The sequence below is a fragment of the Lepidochelys olivacea genome (assembly GCF_965140295.1).
Source record: "Lepidochelys olivacea isolate rLepOli2 genome assembly, chromosome: 1".
Classification (NCBI taxonomy): Eukaryota; Metazoa; Chordata; order Testudines; family Cheloniidae; genus Lepidochelys; species Lepidochelys olivacea.
In genome coordinates, this window is record NC_140411.1 from 29216863 (window position 1) to 29236285 (window position 19423).

The 19423-nt window shown below is 43.0% G+C and overlaps 1 protein-coding gene across 3 annotated transcripts in view; it reads left to right on the forward strand.

The window, feature by feature from the left end:
* The window catches only part of HEPHL1 (hephaestin like 1), a 66534-nt gene that overhangs the window by 43904 nt on the left and 3207 nt on the right, over positions 1–19423 (forward strand). The window contains exons 14-19 of one of the 3 annotated variants that reach the window (XR_014712700.1): positions 2080–2220; positions 8980–9086; positions 12666–12888; positions 14264–14403; positions 15226–15381; positions 19322–19402. Coding sequence is in view for 1 of the 3 variants with exons in the window: in XM_084637008.1 (XP_084493134.1) it covers positions 2080–2220; positions 8980–9086; positions 12666–12888; positions 14264–14403; positions 15222–15381; positions 19322–19402 (852 nt within the window). In the remaining 2 variants the exon portion in view is untranslated. Of the gene's footprint in view, positions 1–2079; positions 2221–8979; positions 9087–12665; positions 12889–14263; positions 14404–15221; positions 15382–19321; positions 19403–19423 lie in introns of those variants that run through there. The other 2 variants (XM_084637008.1, XR_014712699.1) reach the window with 2 other exon arrangements.

Here is a 19423-nt window from a genome sequence, read left to right on the forward strand (position 1 = left end):
AAAACCTCAAAGGAAGGAGATTCCACCACCTCCGTAGGTAACGCATTCCAGTGCTTCACCATAGAATCATAGAATCATAGAATATCAGGGTTGGAAGGGACCCCAGAAGGTCATCTAGTCCAACCCCCTGCTCAAAGCAGGACCAATTCCCAGTTAAATCATCCCAGCCAGGGCTTTGTCAAGCCTGACCTTAAAAACCTCTAAGGAAGGAGATTCTACCACCTCCCTAGGTAACGCATTCCAGTGTTTCACCACCCTCTTAGTGAGAGAGTTTTTCCTAATATCCAACCTAAACCTCCTCCTCTGCAGTTTGAGACCATTACTCCTTGTTCTGTCATCTGCTACCACTGAGAACAGTCTCGATCCATCCTCTTTGGAACCCCTTTTCAGGTAGTTGAAAGCAGCTATCAAATGCCCCCCTCATTCTTCTGCAGACTAAATAATCCCAGTTTCATAAATCATGTGTTCCAGTCCCCTAATAATTTTTGTTGCCCTCCACTGGACGCTTTCCAGTTTTTCCACATCCTTCTTATAGTGTGTGGGGCCCAAAACTGGACACACTACTCCAGATGAGGCCTCACCAATGTTGAATAGAGGGGAACAATCATGTGATTGTAAAGACAGATATTGTCAAACAGGAAGCAGTTTGTTGGAAGTATGTAACACATATAAGAGTGCCAGGTTTAAGATTTACCTATCCCTTTAAAGATTGAAGATATGCTGAACAGGTCAGTGGGAAAAGCTCTGGGGAGCAGGGTGTGGTTGCAACAAAAGAGTATGGTGTGCTCCGAATTTGGACTCAACCACAATTTGGGCACGTGCAGATTACGTGTGGGGTGTTTTTTGGGTGCTAAATTTAATAAAACTATCCCAGCGCCTGACCCTGGTAAAAAGTTCATCCAGCTAGGATGGACAAACAGACATTTCCGGCATCCACCTTAGCTTCATATGCACAGTGTTTTTTTTTGCGATGTTCTTGTGGGCAGGCAGGTTGGACTGGATGTTAGGTGTTTGGATTGGGATTAGGGGTTGGAGAATTGGAAATGTTACCTGTGTCCTATGGAATGATCATCACCTCCTGTGGTTTAGGGGTGGGGCTAGACCTGGTCATAAAATGCTATGGATTTTCTGTGAACATTTTTGAAAGTAATGAAAACAATTCCTTTTTTTTTTAAAAGGTTCATGGAAACTTTCCTTTTTTCCCCAAAGAAAAACTGAAAACCAAAAATAGGTTTGAATTATTAAACCACGAGAAATAATCAGTTTTCAGTTTCTGAAAAATTTTTCATTAACATTTTCATTTGTTTAAAAAATCCCCAACCCCCCCACCCCCCAACCATTTTTCACTGGAAAAAAAATTGACTTTTGACTGGCCATATTTGGGATACCCCATATCTGCTGGGGTTAGGGACCTGTTTTGGTGTTCTGTCCTTGGAGGCTAATGGAATCTGAGCATTTCTGATGGGCTCTGAGGAAGAATATTGTTTCCCTAAGGCCATGTCTACACTACCATTTATGTTGGCAAAACTTATGTTGCTCAGGGGTGTGGTTTAATTATGTTGACAGGAGAGCTCTCTCCTGTTGGCATAGGGCGGCTACACGAGAGATCTTACAGCTGCATCGGTACACCTGTGCTGCTGAAAGGTCTCTAGTATAGACATCGCTTATGAAATTATTGTTCAACCTTAACTACTTGTTAGCACTCCTCTTTACAGCTTTGGTCTCACAGCATTTCGCATGTGGATTTACACTGATTTCTCTTTACTTTCATTATGAGCAGCAGTGACAAGTCTAGGGTGACCAGATGTCCCAATTTTATAGGGACAGTCCCAATATTTGGGGCTTTTTCTTATATGGGCATCTATTACCCCCCACACTCTGTCCCGATTTTTCATACTTGCTGTCTGGTCACCCTAGACATGTCACAAAAGTAAGCTTCCAAGTTAAACGCTAGCAAATTCTACAACTTGTAAAAAATATTATTAAATATCCATTTCTGAGCTGACTTCTGGACAAACTCCAGTTTTCTTTATTTTAAAAGAGCAACATTAGTCACCATAGTGTGTTGTTTTCATTTAGGGCCCTTAATCCATGCAGAGGTTGGTGACTCCATACTGGTTATATTTAAGAATAAAGCTAACAGGCCCTATTCAATAACTGCACATGGCATAGAGGAAGTGGGTAGTGGAGAAAGACCTGGAACGCTAATCACTATGCCTGGTAAGTATGATCATTTATTCTTGAGCAACAGAAGAGCTCCTTAAATCTTATATGAAGAAATCATTTTAAAAATCAAATGACATTCCTTTTTTCAAACTTTCTGACACCTACACATATTTTTGGGCACAGTAAATTCTAGATTTATCCGTCTATGTGTCTGTCTAGCTAGGTTCTTATTATTAGTAGGCTCTAGATTGTGTAAGCTTGTTAGGGCAGGGACTTTGTCTTCACTTGTTTCTGAGACACTTCTGGACACTCAGAAACAATAATTAATACTACCAATGGCTCAGACTTTAAAATTAGGTGCCTAAACATAGATTTAGCAACTTTACTTTAGGCACACAGAACTAAAAATTCTACTCAATAAAACAATAGATATCAGGCTCGAGCAGAAGAGATCTCTTGAACATATGGGAATCGGTATACAATATATTTCCATTTTCGTTTGATCCCATGCTCAGGCAAACTCAAACGGAAATCAATAGGGGCCTGATCCAACTCCCACTGAAATCAATAGGAGTCTTTCCATTTACTTAAACAGGAATCCGATCAGGGCCTAAGGGCCTAATCCATAGCAAAGCCAACAGAAAGACTTCCCATTGACTTCAGTGAGTTTTGGATTAGGCCCAAAGCCACAAGGAGTTTTGCCTAGGTAAAGGCTGCAAAATCAAGATCAGTAATACTGCCCAAACGTGATGTTTAACTGAAAGAAGGGGTTACAACTGGCATTTTATGTGATATATGGAAACAGTGATGTAATTTAGTAGGCCAAACTCTGAATAGGCAGAAGCAGGCCCAAATTAACTGGAGTCAGTAGAGTTTATACCTGTGCTGCATTTGGCCAAAGGCTGAGATTTTAATAACTTAAAAAAAAAAAAAATCAAGGAATTCAGAGTTAAGGTTTCCAACAACATTAACTCTGCTTCTTTGTGCATCAGCATTACAAATGGAACCTTCCTTCAGAGTTGGCTAAAAAAGCTTATGCAGAACCGTTTTCCACCGGAAAATTCAGTTCCATCAAAACTGAAATCATGTTGATTTTGCTAAAATTTTGTTTCAGAAAAAAAATTGGAGGGGGAAAAGTTCCAGGATGTTTCAACATTTTCATAATGAAATGTTTCAATTTTTTGTTTTGAAACCATTTGCTATTTCAGTCTTTTAAACGGTGTATTATATATTATAATATAATAATAAAAGTTGAAGTTGAAACTAAACTACATGTTTTGATCAATGTGATTCCTCCCCTTCCCCCCCCCCCCCCGAGAATTTTCTTTCATGGAGAATTGTGAAATTTTGGTGTGTTGTTCAAAATCAAAACAAATTCTGAAATCTCAAAATCCTTCACAGAATGGAATTTCTATCTTTCACACAGCTGACAAAAATGCATATAATACAGAGGTTCCAAATGCTGCATGTTTATTATTTAATACATTGCAGCTCCTTTGTATGATTCCTTTTTGTTCTGTTAGTTGCTAGATAGTATATACGTTGTCCAGCATTGCAGTGTTATAATGATAGACATTGTTGTAATGCCTGTAATGGGCACACTGGGGTCGGGTTACAGTAAAGTTGTAGGAAAGGTAACCCTGATTTTCATGACTGTTAGATTATTAAAATCTCAGCCTGAACTTTGCATTCAGATTAAGGTGACCAGATAGCAAGTGTGAAAAATCTGGACAGGGGGTAGGAGGTAATAGGTGCCTACATCAGAAAAGGCCCTGAATATTGGGACTGTCCCTGTAAAATCAGGACATATGGTCACCCTAATTCAGATCACCACACTCTGATTTTTCAAAAACAAAGAAAATTAAAGAAAATTAGCCTAGAGCTAAATGTCTAAAAAGAGTCTAAAATGCCCATCACTTTAATCTATGGAGCAGGGGACCATGCCTCTTGAAGTGTATGGTTGCAGGGTCCTCCCTTCACATCTTTCCTTGACTCTTGTTGGTGAAAGGATGGGGGGAGGGGGGGAGGAGAACTACACAGAGAGGCAATATCCTTTATAGCCACTTTTCCCCTTGTCTCTGTCTTTCCATTGGTTTGGTTCCCCATGACAGTGGGGGAGCATAGGGGTCTGCAGTCATTCCTAATTACCTATTTCCCTGTGATTCTTAACCCTTTTGCAGTGTAACCCTTCTGCCAGATGGATTCGGCAGCAACAAGGGTCAGGTTCAATATCTAGGAGTTCCTCTTAACAATACAAAGCAGAACCTGCTCAAGCCCCTATCCGGTTATCTGGGAAAACTTAACACCACCCATGGGTGTTTCTAAGACGCAATACTTTCCCTCTTCCAAGCACTGAGTCTGTATATGTCAAAAGAGAACTTTTAATAAAAGGGAAAGGAAACCAAGCATTAGTTTGGGAAAACATCACAACCACATTCAAAAGCATGCAGTTCTAAGCAAAAACCCAACCCTACAGTGTGTTGGGCACGTGTCCTTTGCCTCAGTTTCCCACCCTCTGGTGGGAAAGTCTAACACATCACTCTCCTCTACCCCACTCACAGTTGGCTGGCCTTGGTTAGCGAAGACTCACTGGAGATGGGGAAGGTTAATTGGTCACTAGAACTCTTTGGGCAGAGTCATACCACCAGATACAAACAACTGTTCCCACCCCCTCTCTCCTGGCTGGGATTTGGCATTTCTACCCTCTGCTTAGCATGTGAGGTTCAGTTTAGGGTGACTCCCTCAATCAGGGTAGGCTAAGCACAGTTCAGCTGCCCTTTACCCATACAGTAAGGGTAACAATATTTTACTACCTCTGTACTCATTGCTAAAATGATTTGTAACCCAGCACCAGACAAAAGTGATCATTTTGGCAAAGCTGCGCCATCATGCTGAGGACCTAGGCAGAGTCAGCATAGAACCTGTGCAAACACGGACTGTTCCTGAAGTCTTTTTCCCTAGCTGATCGTTAGATGTCAGGAGAGCGCTCACGCAGACCCTGCTTGCAGCAGTACAGACTGGCTCACATCATTTCTACCCCGTGCATTGTACTGACATGCATATGGCTGCATTGTCCCAAACAGTATCCGTTAAAACTTGTTGTCTTTTAATTTGGTCTCACTGTGGATGTTACCTGCTGTTCCGCACAGGCGACTTACCCACAGGCCATGTGAACTGAAGGGTTGCTGAACAACATTCTTGCACATGAGAAATAAATGTGGACTAGACTGTGCCTGGCCCTTGCAGAGGTGTGCAGGGCAGGGGAGGGAGGGAAGGGTCTTGCATGGCCTGCATGGGTGACGGGCACAATCGTTCCTGAGCTCAGTGTAGCACAGAAACTCCTCACTCCGTAAGTCCCACAGCATCCCAAGTGGGGTGGGAAGGTAAAAAAAGAGGTGGATGAGGCAGGGCTATGGCCATGCCCTCCCTCCTCAACAGCCCACCCAGCAGGCTCAACCCAGGGAGAGGAATAATGCGGTGCCCCACAAAGACTGTAGTAGTGGCTGCACTTTGCCTGTCCATGTCCCGGGGGGGGGGGGGGCAGAATGCTTGCCAGAGCACCTGTAGTTCCATGTCCTCTCCTAAGTCCAGGGTTGTGCCTTTAAAAGCCTCCCTGGCCCTGCAATTCACAGTTCATAGAATCCTAGAATGTATCCGGGTGGGAAGGGACCTCAGGAGGTCATCTAGTCCAAGCCCCTGCTCAAAGCAGGACCAATCCCCAACTAAAATTGCCAACTTTCACGCAGTCAATAAGCACCCCGACTTTCACAACAATTCAAAAATCAAGCGAATCCCGTTTCAAAACCAGGCCAAAACAAGCCAATCCCTAAATACTCCAACGCTCTATGTGACTCGATTTCCCCCCCCCCCCCGGCGTGCAGTCTGGGACTGTGGTGGGCCCGCTGTGCACCCCTGACTCTCTCCCCACCTTGTCCCTGCTTGCCCTTTGCCCCTGTTTGCGCCCCTTTTCCCCCTGCTTGCCAGGAGCTGATTAAAAAAAACAAGAAGCAACAAGCTACAAACCAAACAAGCTACAAGCCAAAAACTAGCCAACAAGCAACTCACAAGCCAATTAAGCCAAAAACAAGCCCAATTTCTGCATTTTTTTTTCTGCAGGTTTGGCATGTCTGCCCTGCATAAATAAATAAATCAATACGGTAATGAACAGCAAGGTTTTGTCCCATAAATTTAAAATAGTAGTGGTAATGCAGCATTTGTGTGATATTCATAAAGGTCGGAGCCATATTTGAGAGTCACCATTTTTTAGTATACATTTATATTATAAAACAGTATATACAACTAAACATAGTAGTAAATGGGGTTTCTGTTTGCCCATACCCTAAACACAGATATAAATAAATCTTGCCCATTTTAAACTTTAAAACCGTCCTTTGCTGTGATGCCTACTAATAATCTTGATGTTGTGGTGTGCTGAGACCAAAGCCTAACATGCTGACCAGTACTCCCCCATCTCTCTACTGTATTAATATGTTGTCTCTTGTCTTATACGTGGATTGTAAGCTCTCTGGGCCATGGACCATCTTTTCATTCTGTATTTGTACAGCATCTAGCACAGTCAGGTCTTGGTCCATGACTGGAACTCCTAGGCGCTGTGAAAACACAAATAGAAAATATTAATAAAAGCAGTAGTACACAAGGAAAATAATTAATCTGCTGTATTATTTTTTAAAATATAGAGAATTTAATGTGGTCACAACAGTTTCTTCAGTCAAATTATTTTGTTTTGTAAAATCAGGGATCAACACACAACTGGAGACATTAATCTTATACTAATACAGTTCTTGATCATTTCATGCTACATAATCTTTATAAGAATCTTCCAGTTTGTCTCTAACCTCTAATAAAAAACAGAAATGTTTTCAGCATCGTTATCAGAGCTTATTTTCGTGGGCCTCAGCCTATTATAACACAGCTTCTCCTCAATGCATATGGTGCACATTTGGTTCTTTACATTTCTGGTTATGAGACCGTAAGATCTGAATTCTATTTTAAAAACTCATAACATGCAACAGTTGTTGGTAAGAACATAAGAATGGCCATACTGGGTCAGACCAAAGATCCATCCAGCCCAGTATCCTGTCTGCCAACAGTGGCCAATGCCAGGTGCCCCAGAGGGAGTGAACCTAGCGGGTAATGATCAAGTGATCTCTCTCCTGCCATCCATCTCCACCCTCTGACAAACAGAGGCGAGGGACACCATTCCTCACCCATCCTGGCTAATAGCCATTAATGGAATTAACCTCCATGAATTATCCAGTTCTCTTTTAAACCCTGTTATAGTCTAGCCTTCACAACCTCCTCGGGCAAGGAGTTCCACAGGTTGACTGTGTGCTGTGTGAGGAACTTCCTTTTATTTGTTTTAAATCTGCTGCCCGTTAATTTCATTTGGTGGCCCCTAGTTCTTATATTATGGGAACAAGTAAATAACTTCCTTATTCACTTTCTCCATACCACTCATGATTTTATATACCACTATCATATTCTCCCTTAGTCTCCTCTTTTCCCAGATGAAAAGTCCTAGTCTCTTTAATCTCTCCATGCGGGACCCATTCCAAATCCCTAATCATTTTAGTTGCCCTTCTCTGAACTTTTTCTAATGCCAGTATATATTTTTTGAGATGAGGAGACCACATCTGTATGCAGTATTCAAGAAGTGGGAGTACCATGGGTTTATATAAGGGCAATAAGATATTCTCAGTCTTACTCTCTATCTCTTTTTAAATTATTCTGAACATCCTGTTCGCTTTTTTGACTGCCGCTGTACGCTGCGTGGATGTCTTCAGAGAACTAGCCTCGATGACTCCAAGATCTCTTTCCTGATTAGTTGTAGCTAAATTAGCCCCCATCATATTGTATGTATAGTTGGGGTTATTTTTTCCAATGTGCATTACTTTACATTTATCCACATTGAATTTCATTTACCATTTTGTTGCCCAGTCACTTAGTTTTGTGAAATCTTTTTGAAGTTCTTCACAGTCTGCTTTGGTCTTAACTATCTTGAGCAGTTTAGTATCGTCTGCAAACTTCGCCACTCACTGTTTACCCCTTTCTCCAGATCATTTATGAACAAGTTGAATGGGATTGGTCCCAGGACTGACCCATAGAAAACACCACTAGTTCCCCCTCTCCATTCTGAAAATTTACCATTTATTCCTACCCTTTCTTCCCTGTCTTTTAACCAGTTCTCAGTCCATGAAAGGATCTTCCCTCTTATCCCATGACAACTTAATTTATGTAAGAGCCTTGGTGAGGGACCTTGTCAAAGGCTTTCTGGAAATCTAAGTACACCATGTCTACTGGATCCCCCTTGTCCACATGTTTGTTGACCCCTTCAAAGAACTCTAATAGATTAGTAAGATGTGATTTCCCTTTACAGAAACCATGTTGACTTTTGCCCAACAATTTATGTTCTTCTGTGTGTCTGACAATTTTATTCTTTACTATTCTTTCAACTAATTTGCCAGGTACTGACGTTAGACTTACCGATCTGTAATTGCTGGGATCACCTCTAGAGCCCGTTTTAAATATTGACGTTACATTAGCTATCTTCCTGTCATTGGGTACAGAAGCTGATTTAAAGGACAGGTTACAAATCATAGTTAATAGTTCCGCAATTGCACATTTGAGTTCTTTCAGAACTCTTGGGTGAATGTCATTTGATCCCGGTGACTTGTTACTGTTAAATTTCTCAATTAATTCCAAAACCTCCTCTAATGACACTTCAATCTGTGACAATTCCTCAGATTTGTCACCTACAAAACTAGTAAAACTGTTTTCTCTCTACTGTTTCAGGGGAAATAAATACATACAGATGGAATGTCCCAGAAAGGTCAGGTCCGGGTTCTTCTGATCCAAACTGCATCAGTTGGGTTTATTATTCAACAGTGAATTTTGTCAAGGTAACTGGGAAGTAGTAACTAAAGGTTGTTATTTTATGTATGGCTTCCTAAACTGGAGCTGGATCCTGCAAACCTTTACTCACTACTTGTGTGAGGTATCAGGGGTAGCCGTGTTAGTCTGGATCCACAAAAACAATAAGGAGTCTGGTGGCACCTTAAAGATTAAAAGATTTATTTGGGCATAAGCTTTCGTGGGTAAAAAACCACTTCTTCAGATGCATGGAGTGAAAATTACAGATGCAGGCATTATTATACTGACACATGAAGAGAAGGGAGTTACCTCACAAGTGGAGAACCAATGTTGAGAGGGCAAATTTGATCACTCGAATAGCCACTCCCAGTCCCTAATCAGGCCCAAATTAATTATATTAAATTTTCAAATGAATTTTAGTTCTGCTGTTTCTCTTTGAAGTCTGTTTCTGAAGTTTTTTTGTTCAAGTATAGCTACTTTGAAATTTGTTATAGAATGTCCAGGAAGATTGAAGTGTTCTCCTACTGGCTTTTGTATGTTTCCATTCCTGATGTCCGATTTGTGTCTATTTATTCTTTTACGTAGGGAGTGTCTGGTTTGGCCAATGTACATGGCAGAGGGGCACTGCTGGCACATGATGGCATATATCACATTGGTAGATGTGCAGGTGAATGAGTCCCTGATGATGTGGCTGATGTGGTTGGGTCCTCTGATGATGTTGCTGGAGTAGATATGGGGACAGAGTAGGCAACGAGATTTGCTACAGGGATTGGTTCCTGGGTTAGTGTTTCTGTGGTGTGGTGTGTAGTTGCTGGTGAGTATTTGCTTCAGGTTGGGGGGCTCTCTGTAAGTGAGGACTGGCCTGTCTCCCAAGGTCTGTGAGAGTGAGGGATCATTTTCCAGGATAGGTTGTAGATCGTTGATAATGTGCTGGAGAGGTTTTAGCTGGGGGCTGTACGTGATGGCTAGTGGTGTTCTGTTATTTTCCTTGTTGGGCCTGTGCTGTAGTAGGTGATTTCTGGGTACCCGTCTCGCTCTGTCAATCTGTTTACTCACTTCCCCAGGTGGGGATTGTAGTTTTAAGAATGCTTGATAAAATAGCGGAACTAAAATTGATTTGCAAATTTAACACCATTAATTTGAGCCTGAATAGGGACTGGGAGTGGCTGGCTCATTACAAAAGCAGCTTTGTCTCTCCTGGAATTGACACCTCCTCATCTATTATTGGGAGTGGACTACATCCACCCTGATACTTGTGTGAGGACTACTGGCATGAGGAAGGGTTTAAAGGACTGGGTAATTCATGCTTTTGAAGATGACAGCTGATGAGTAAGGCTATGTTTTAGTCACAGGTATTTTTAGTAAAAGTCATGGACAGGTTACAGGCAATAAACACAAATTCATGGCCTGTGACCTATCCATGACTTTTATTAAAAATACCTGAGATCAAAACTTGGGCAGGGGGCGGGGGGGTGCTCAGGAGGGGAGGGTCTGGAGGTACTGTGGGTACTGGGGGGAGGTTGGAACATGGCCAAGGACCCCACTGGTGCTGGGTGGGAGGGTTGGGGGAGCTGGCAGGGGCTCCCTACCCGGCTCCGTGTCCCTGCAGTTCCTAGGCAGCGGAGGGGCGCAAGCGCCGGCTTCCACAGCTCCCATTGGCCGGGAGCTGCAGCCAATGGGAAATGCGGGCACAGGGCCTGTGGGTGCAGGCAGCGCACGGTGCAGAGCCCCGCCCTGGCCCTTCTGCCACCTAGGAGCTGCGGGGCCATGCCAGTGGGAGCCCTCCACCCCAAGGTAAATGCCCCCCCGCACCCTCCTGCCCCTAGCCCTGAGCCCCCTCCCACACACCCAAACTGCTGCTGCTGCAAAAGTCACCGAGGTCACGGAAAGTCATGGAATCCGTGACTTCCATGACCTCTGTAACAGACTCGCAGCCTTACTGATGATGCATGAGTAAGGCCAAATTCATCTCCATGTACAGTCCATTGAAATCAGGGGAGTTACATCAGGACTAAATTTGGTCCTTTTCAAGGAAAACTTTAGGGCAGTTTGGGTGGAGGTGTGACCTTTGCTTTACTTCATGAAAATCCTTAGAAAGTCATTGTTACCATGTTAGACTTTTGAGTCGACTAAATGCAGCAACAGACAGGCATAAATAGCACACAGAATCATACGCGCTGACTTGTGCTCCTGCTGGTGGGTGCTTGACCCACCTCTGCCCCTGACCCCACCCCGACTCCACCCTTTTCCATGAGGTCCCGCCCCCATTCCAACGCCTTCCCCAAAGTCCCCACCCCAACTCCGCCCCCTCCTTGCCCCTATTCCAACTCCTTCCCCAAATCCCTGCCCCGGCCCTGCCTCTTCCCCACCTCCTTCCCTGAGTGCACCACATTCCTGCTCCTCTCCCCGCCAGCTCCCAGAGCGGCCAAACAGCTGTTTGGCGGCAGCCGGGCAGGAAGCGCTGGGTGGTAGGCGGAGGAGTGGGGACGCGGCGCGCTCAGGGAAGGAGGCAGAGGAGGAGGTGGGGCAGGGAGGAGGAGAGCTTGGCTGCCAGTGGGTGCAGAGCACCCACTAATTTTTCCCCCTGGGTGCTCCAGCCCCAGAGCACCTATGGAGTCGGCGCCTATGCACAGAATAACATGAAGCCAAGAGGAAGAAGGGCTTGTGGTTTACTGATTAGTAATCAGGTGGAAATTTGGATTCCCAGTGCAGACGATCCCCATTCTCCTTTCAGCACCTTGACCCTGTTGCATGGCAGGGGTTGGATTTTCAGAAGAGCTTAGGCACCATTTAGGCACCTTGATGAAGTGGTTTAGGACTCAGAACCTCTCAATGCTCTTGTGAAATTCTGTCTCTTAGGCTGTGTCTACAATCAGAAGTGTGACTGCAGCTAACTGGCTCAAAGAACAATAGCAGTGAAGCCACAGCAGCACAGGCTAGCGGCTCAAGTACGTACCCAATGTCCCAGGTGGGCTCGAACAGCGTGTGCTGCCACAGTTTCACTACTGTTCACTAGCTCAGGAATGTCTTTGGGTGCTGCAGTCATACCTCTGATTGCAGTGTAGAGAGAGCTTTGATTCTTTTGAACTGATGTGTGCTCCGCATGCAGATATCTCCAGGCATTCTTGCCTGGCTCTCCCATGTGCACATTGAATTGAAACAAAATTGGATAGTAAAAAACTGGGTAGTAGAAAACTTTATTATCCATTTTGGGTGTGAGGAATGGAAACTAGATTTTTCATTTACTTCTTACAAGATGGTGGCAGTTACAACTCCTGGAGTTGGAATAATTATTTTTATGTCTATTATTTAAAAGGTTTTATAAAACAGAGATAAATTGGAAGTTTGAGTTTATAGTAGAAAACTATGTTACAGTCCTGACTGTGAAATATAATGCCTGAACTCTAGGAAGCATAGTCATTGTCAGTCATTTCTTTATCCCATGGGAAAATATAAGGTTCTGCTCTAACTGATATATATCTGTATTTATTTCTCAGTTATGTTATGTGAACTATCAACAATTATTAATTTAACCATAGCTCAATGTTATAGTTAATAGCAATATTATGTACTGTGTATAATGTCTTTTTTTTAAAATCTAATTGCAGGACACTTACAGTGGTTTGGTTGGGCCGCTAGTAATTTGCAGAAAAGGAATACTAAATGAAAAGGGTTTAAGGAGAGAGATTGATCGTGAATTTGCTCTTCTGTTCATGGTCTTTGATGAAAATGAGTCCTGGTATTTGAATGAAAATATTGAAAAGTATCTGCATAAGTGTCCTGATGACTTTAATCACACCGAGGACTTTCTGGAGGGTAACATCATGCATGGTATGTAGGTTTCATTGGTGGTAGCAGCAGTTTATCCAAGAGACTAATGAATTCTTTTTTTTTAATATAATCCTTTCAGAAAACTGTCAAATTGGCTTGCAATTACACAATCTTGCTGTACAGTCTTCACAAATGAAGTAGACCAGGTCATTATTGGGCTGGATGGCTACTAAGGAATGAAGGTGCATTCTGGGCGTCAACAAACCTGGAATCATCCAGCAGACTTTGGAGGACTTTGAAAGAAGTTTTCTTAAGAGTTAGTGCTGAATGGCTCAAGACCCTGATAGCTGGAGCATTCAGATATATATTCTTGGTCTTGGGTCACTCGTTAACTTTGTTTTGTAGTTTTTATTTAAGGGCCAAATCCTCTTCCACCACCCTTGTGAGAGTTCTCAGGGCAGAAAAATCAGCCAAACTACCAGTGTATGTGGAGAGGCCATTCCATAACTTCCTGTTATTGCAGAGTTGTGCTCCATGTTGGCATACTTTGCAACAGCATGATCATGACGTTTGGGAACTGGGGGCCAAGTGGCAAGAACCGACTGGCCAAACCTCTGGGTGGGGGAGAGAACAGACTGGATGCTGTAGTACCAGCCATAGAAAAGCCAAGTTTGTGTTTCTGCACATTACTCCCAGTTGGAATGGGATTCCATCCCCACATCCCCCACGTAGGTCCCCTGCACAAAGCCCACTCACTAAGCACTTTATATTAAGACAGGTTAAAACTTGCCTTCTGCATTGCAAAAAACTGCTTATGGTGCTGTGTTGAAATTGAAACGCAAACTGTCTCTTTGCCTGTAACCTTTGAGATGTGAACAACAACTTTAGGAATCCTTTACATTTAAAGGCCTGGGTCTGATTCTCCACCTTCTTGTTTCTTGTGCAGCCATTTGCACTGTTGCAAAGTGACCCTGATTCACCACTTTGTTACTTGTTTTATGCATCCGATGAAGTGAGGTGTAGCTCACGAAAGCTTATGCTCAAATAAATTGGTTAGTCTATAAGGTGCCACTAGTACTCCTTTTCTTTTTGTTTTATGCTGGAATAACTCCATTGGATTTAAATAGACTTACATTGGTACAAAACTGGAGTAATGCATTTATGAATCAGGCCCAGTGAGTGAAAAGTGGGTGTAAAACACTACCAGTGACCTAAGTGAGGGCAGAAGTCTGATTTGGTAATGTTTTACTTCCCATTTTCACCCACTTCACACAGATGTAAGTAATGATTCATGGCAATGGAAAACCCAGTCCTTGGTCTCTGCAAAGAGAAAGCAAGAACAAGTGTTTCTCTTCAGCACCCTCAGCATTCTGTCTCTTTATTCGGCACATTTAGTCCACTAGTGTGAATCACTCTCACTTTGTACTTCTTTCAGCAATTAATGGAAGGGTCTATGACAATCTCCATGGGCTAACAATGAAAGAAGGTGCAAACACAAACTGGTACTTGATAGGAATGGGAAATGAAATCGATATCCATACAGTCCATTTCCATGCAGAGACCTTCATCTTCAAGGTTGGTAAAATCTTTACTTTGCTGTGTGGGAGGTTTAGGTTGGATATTAGGAAAAACTTTTTCACTAGGAGGGTGGTGAAGCACTGGAATGGGTTACCTAGGAAAGTGGTGGAATCTCCTTCCTTAGAGGTTTTTAAGGTCAGGCTTGACAAAGTCCTGGATGGGATGATTTACTTGAGGATTGGTTCTGCTTTGAGCAGGGGGTTGGACTAGATGACCTCATGAGGTCCCTTCCAACCCTGATATTCTATGATTCTACATTTTGATGGAAAACTTTTGCAAAAACTTCTAGCTTCTAGCCTGATCCCACAGCCTTTGTACACACACACATACCATAGGGAGATTTGCATGTGAATACTGCAGAATTAGTTAGAATTTTGTAAAGCTCATGGTTCATATGCCTTTGTATGGTAAAATATAAATGAATATCAATAGCTAAGGTATGTATGTACTACAGGACAATAGAGGATGGTTTACACAAATTGAAGTCAGTGGGAATTTTACCTGCTTATTGTAGGGTTCAGTGAAGCCTCGTGTTCTGTATTTATGTGTTGAAAGAACTATTTAAAGAGCTTGATTTAAAACAAATACCATTGTGTGGTGTTTTAGGGCATCATTGATACTGCTAATGTAGCACGTGAAATCATTTGTATTAATCTGTATTGCTCCGGGGCCCCATCCTCATTGGGCTAGGCACTGTACAAACACATAACAAGGACAGCCTTGCTCCAAAAAGCTTACAGTTTAGTCAGAACATGAATGCATTGTTTCAGGTGTAGTAACGGAAGTCTTCATGATGCTGTTTTGTCCTGCCCCAGACAGATAATGATCACAGAGCAGATGTGTATGACCTTTTCCCTGGGACGTTTCAAACAATCGAACTCATAGCAGATAACCCTGGAACATGGCTTCTGCACTGTCACGTAGCTGACCACATTCATGCTGGCATGGAGACAACTTTTACCATCAGCAAATCAGGTATAGTATTTGAAAATGCCATTTCGTGACTGTGCGCTGTATTACAGTTGTTCAGATAAACAGCAGATGGGTAGAAACATAAGGCTTGGATCAGCACTGCTAGTGTAGGGATCTGTAAATTACTGTATGCTTCCATGCTCCATCAATGTCTGGTTCCAGGGAGCGGACCTACACTGCAGTGTGAACAGGCAGTGTTATCACTGCTGCTTTCTGCAGATTTTAAACCTCTTGGAGATCCACAAGAGCTCCTCGAATGGGTAGTGCTTGAAGGGAACCACTCTTGGGATTGTGCTGATGTTATATCTCCTGTAGGTGGAACTGAAGTTGCTTTCTGTCACCATAACCTGCTCCTGCAACAAGTCTTGCCACCAGGGATTATCACAAGAATTTCTGCTAGCCTAAACCAGATAAGCAACTAGTGAATATGGCGCATAAAGTGTTAGAATTAGAGATGAACAAGATCTATTAGATCACGCAAAAGTGAGATCTAAGACTGAGCTCTATGGTAACCCAGTTAGCTTCCTCAGCTTCTGTTGAAGTCAGCTGAAGATGTAGGTGCTCAGCACTTAAAATCAGGCACCCGGGCCCAGATATACAAAGGTATTTAGATACCTAACTTCCATTGAAATCAGTGGAAGCTTGGAGCTTAAATACTTTTGTGGACCTGGGCCCAGGTTTCTCAAGTTGGGGTCCCAGAAACAGAGGCACCAAAAATTAATGGACACATGACAATTTTAAGCATTACTGCAGCCCTTAAAACTAGGGAGTATTTTATACTGGATTGAGTGTGGCTCTTTAATTAGAGCAGGGGATTGTTAGAGTAAGTTACGACTCCTGTGAATAAGGCTGGCAGAATCGGGTCCTCAGTAACTGGAGTCTTTTGAGCCTTTCTGAGGAGAATCCCTGTAAATGCACAGCACTATCTTTATGTCAAATGGGAGGAGGCGCAGCTTCAGTACATTGTACTTCTGCTCTAAAGTCATACTCTTTTAAACGCCTCTTTACGCACATTAATAGCCTATTTTTATAAATCATTGTCACAGCTTATGACACAAAGTGATTGTTCTGGAATGTTGACTTCATACCTGGCAAATGTAGCCTAAATGTCAGTCTGATCAAGCTCTCATAAGGTGTGGTACAAGTTCATCCAGTGTTGGCCTGGGCTGTTAGCACAGCGAAGAGTTGCCATTTGACTGTGTAGGTCAGCTTTGAGTTTTGGAATCATCCTTAGGTAGATGCTGAGATCCTAGAGTTGTGGCTAGACTGAGAGCTTCCTGTTTCAACACCAATAGAACATGGTACATTTAGCTACTAATGGGAGCTGTTGTATGTTGATTAGGCTGACTGAAAATTTATTGTCAAAACTGTTTTTTTATGGAAAATTGGGGTTTTGACTAAATTAATTTTTTTCGAGGTATCTGTTTTACATAGAAAAGTTCCGTTCTTTTATCGACAAACTGAACACCTGTTTTCAGTCAAACATAAAAATATTTTTATTCTGAAATGCTGCCGCACTGCCTCATGGGAATTGTAGTCCAGCTGCTTCATGTTCCCATTGTCTGTGACCCTGGGGGGTTTTCCTGCCAGACTTCATCTACCATATTGTACCATGGCAAGGTGACTTTTATGAGGCACTGTCTCCCCTCATCTAGAAGGGATACCAAGGTGCATCATGGAAGATGTAGCCCTACCAGGTAGCCCAGCATATAGAGGAGAATGAGAGCATGAGGCACTCTAGGGGCATTTTAGAATTGAAATGTTTTGGTGCAGGGACAAATTAGTGTCAAGTTACTTGCCCAAAACTTAAAACTTTCCACAGGAGGAAAAAGCAAATATTTTCCAACCATCTCTAGTGTTGAGCTTCTCTGAAAATATAGCCCTAAAGAAAAGCTGTCTGCTCTTTAAAGGCTGTCTTAAAACAAAAGAAAATTAGAAAAAATGAAGTAAAAACCTATAGCAGGTGAGTTGGAATAACTGGGGAGGGTGATGAAGAATATTAGATACAGACATTGGACCCAGTCCTGCCAGTGAATAATGCCCATTGATTCCAGTGGGAATTGTGAGTACACAGCTCATGCAAAAGCAAGCCCATTTAATGCATGTTGTGCTTGAGAGATTTTCCCATCAAGTCATTTGGAAATCTTACACGCGGAGAACATTTTCATTTCATTTCTGGTAAAAAGACAATTTATAAACTCTTCTCAGGGGGCACATTCTTACATGGAAATATGTTTATCAGGCAAATCCTGCCCACAGCTGGGGTAATGATACTGTGCTCTGGGAATGTCCACAGGGGCTTGGGAAAGAAAGTCTCCCCTGACCTGGTGCTCCACAGCTGCTACAGCACATTCAGTGGCTCCTGTACCCCTCCTCCGTAGGAGATGGAGGAATACACAATGGATTTTGCCAATAGCAATTGTAAGGGTTAAGCCGAAATTCCCCTTCACTGTCGAATGTGAAACCATTCTGTAATTTGCACTTATTCTGGGTGTGAAACTTCTCTTGATCTGAGTGAAAGCATGCAGAACTAATGCAACAGAGATCTCTGCTGTTTATAAGTCAGAGCTGGCAACAACAAGGGCTGGGTTCAGTATCTAGGGGTTCCTTTTCAACAATACAACACAAAACGGTCTTGAGCCCCCACCCAGTGACCTGGGACAATTACACACCACGCCCTGGGTGCCTCTAAGAGGCAATATTTCCTCTCTCGCAAGCACAGAGTCTGAGTGTAGCAAAAAAATAAATAAATAAAAGGAGGGAAGTAACTCAGCATTAAATTGGGGAAGCACCGCAAACAGGGTTCATAAACATAGACCATGAGCAAAAGACGCAACCCCAGGTAAGTTGGGCAGTGTCCTTTTCTCCTCAGGTTCTTAAGTCCAACAACCCAAAAGTCCCTTTAACATGCCCATCCCTTCTCTGCACCCCACTCACAGTTGCTGTCCTTGGTCAGCGCAGGCTCAGAGTTCAGAGGTGCATCTGCAGAGTTCATCTCCTGCCCTGATTGGAGTGGGAGGGCAAGGAGGTACTTTACATGCTCTGCTGCTCAGGCACTCACGCACCACCTCTCTCTGCCAGCTGCTCAATCACCAAGCCTCTCTGGAGGGCTCTGCTCTGGCCCTCTCCACGAGCCACTCTGCCAATCACTGCACCTCTCCACCAGCTAACCTGCTGGCCATCACCAAAATGTCTTCACAGCCCACCACTTAACACAGCTCTCAACAATTGCAATTCTTGGTGAGGGACCCTCACTGCTGTTGTACACTGAGCAGTCTCTTGCATCAGAGACACTATCCCAAAGCAGATCTAATACTTAGACCTAGATATCAGTGATTTCAGTTCTGCAGCATGTAACAAGACTCTCAAGTAAGTCTAAATTAGCTCTTTTATTACATAATGGAGAAAAGAACAGTCAAATAATATCAATGGCCACTAAGCAAGGCCCACACCACCAGATACAAATGTCTATATCCACTTTTTCTTAACTCACTGGGCTGTGGAACCCATGTCCCCTACCTAGTGAGTGCCATTTAGTTCAGGGTGACTCCATCCATAGGGCTATGCCAAGTACAGTTCTGCTGTCCTCGATTCAAGCAAAGATAACAACCCTTTATTACTCCTGCCCCAATAACAAGGGGTCTGGGGATCCAACACCAGCCAAAAGTGATCATTTGGGCAAGCAGTCCCATCATGCTGAGCACCCAGGCTCACCTAGATCAGCTACTGAAGTCCTCTTCCTGCTTACATAAGAAAGGGAAATTTTGCCCTTAAAACTATCCAACTACCCTTGAGCTCTGCACGAAATTTTGTTGGCCTAATCAGAAATTCTATTTGAGTTACCCACGTAGAATAAATGACGCATTCACTGTTTTTTCAGACCACTAAAATCTGCTGCTTTATCCTATTTTCAGCCTAGGTAAGCTTTAATTTTTTTACACAGACAACAACGTTCCTTTAGAAGGAGGAGTAACAACCACAGCATATGACTCAATTAATGTAAAACACCAGGATACTGTAAAGGGTATGGATCCATTTTATTTAA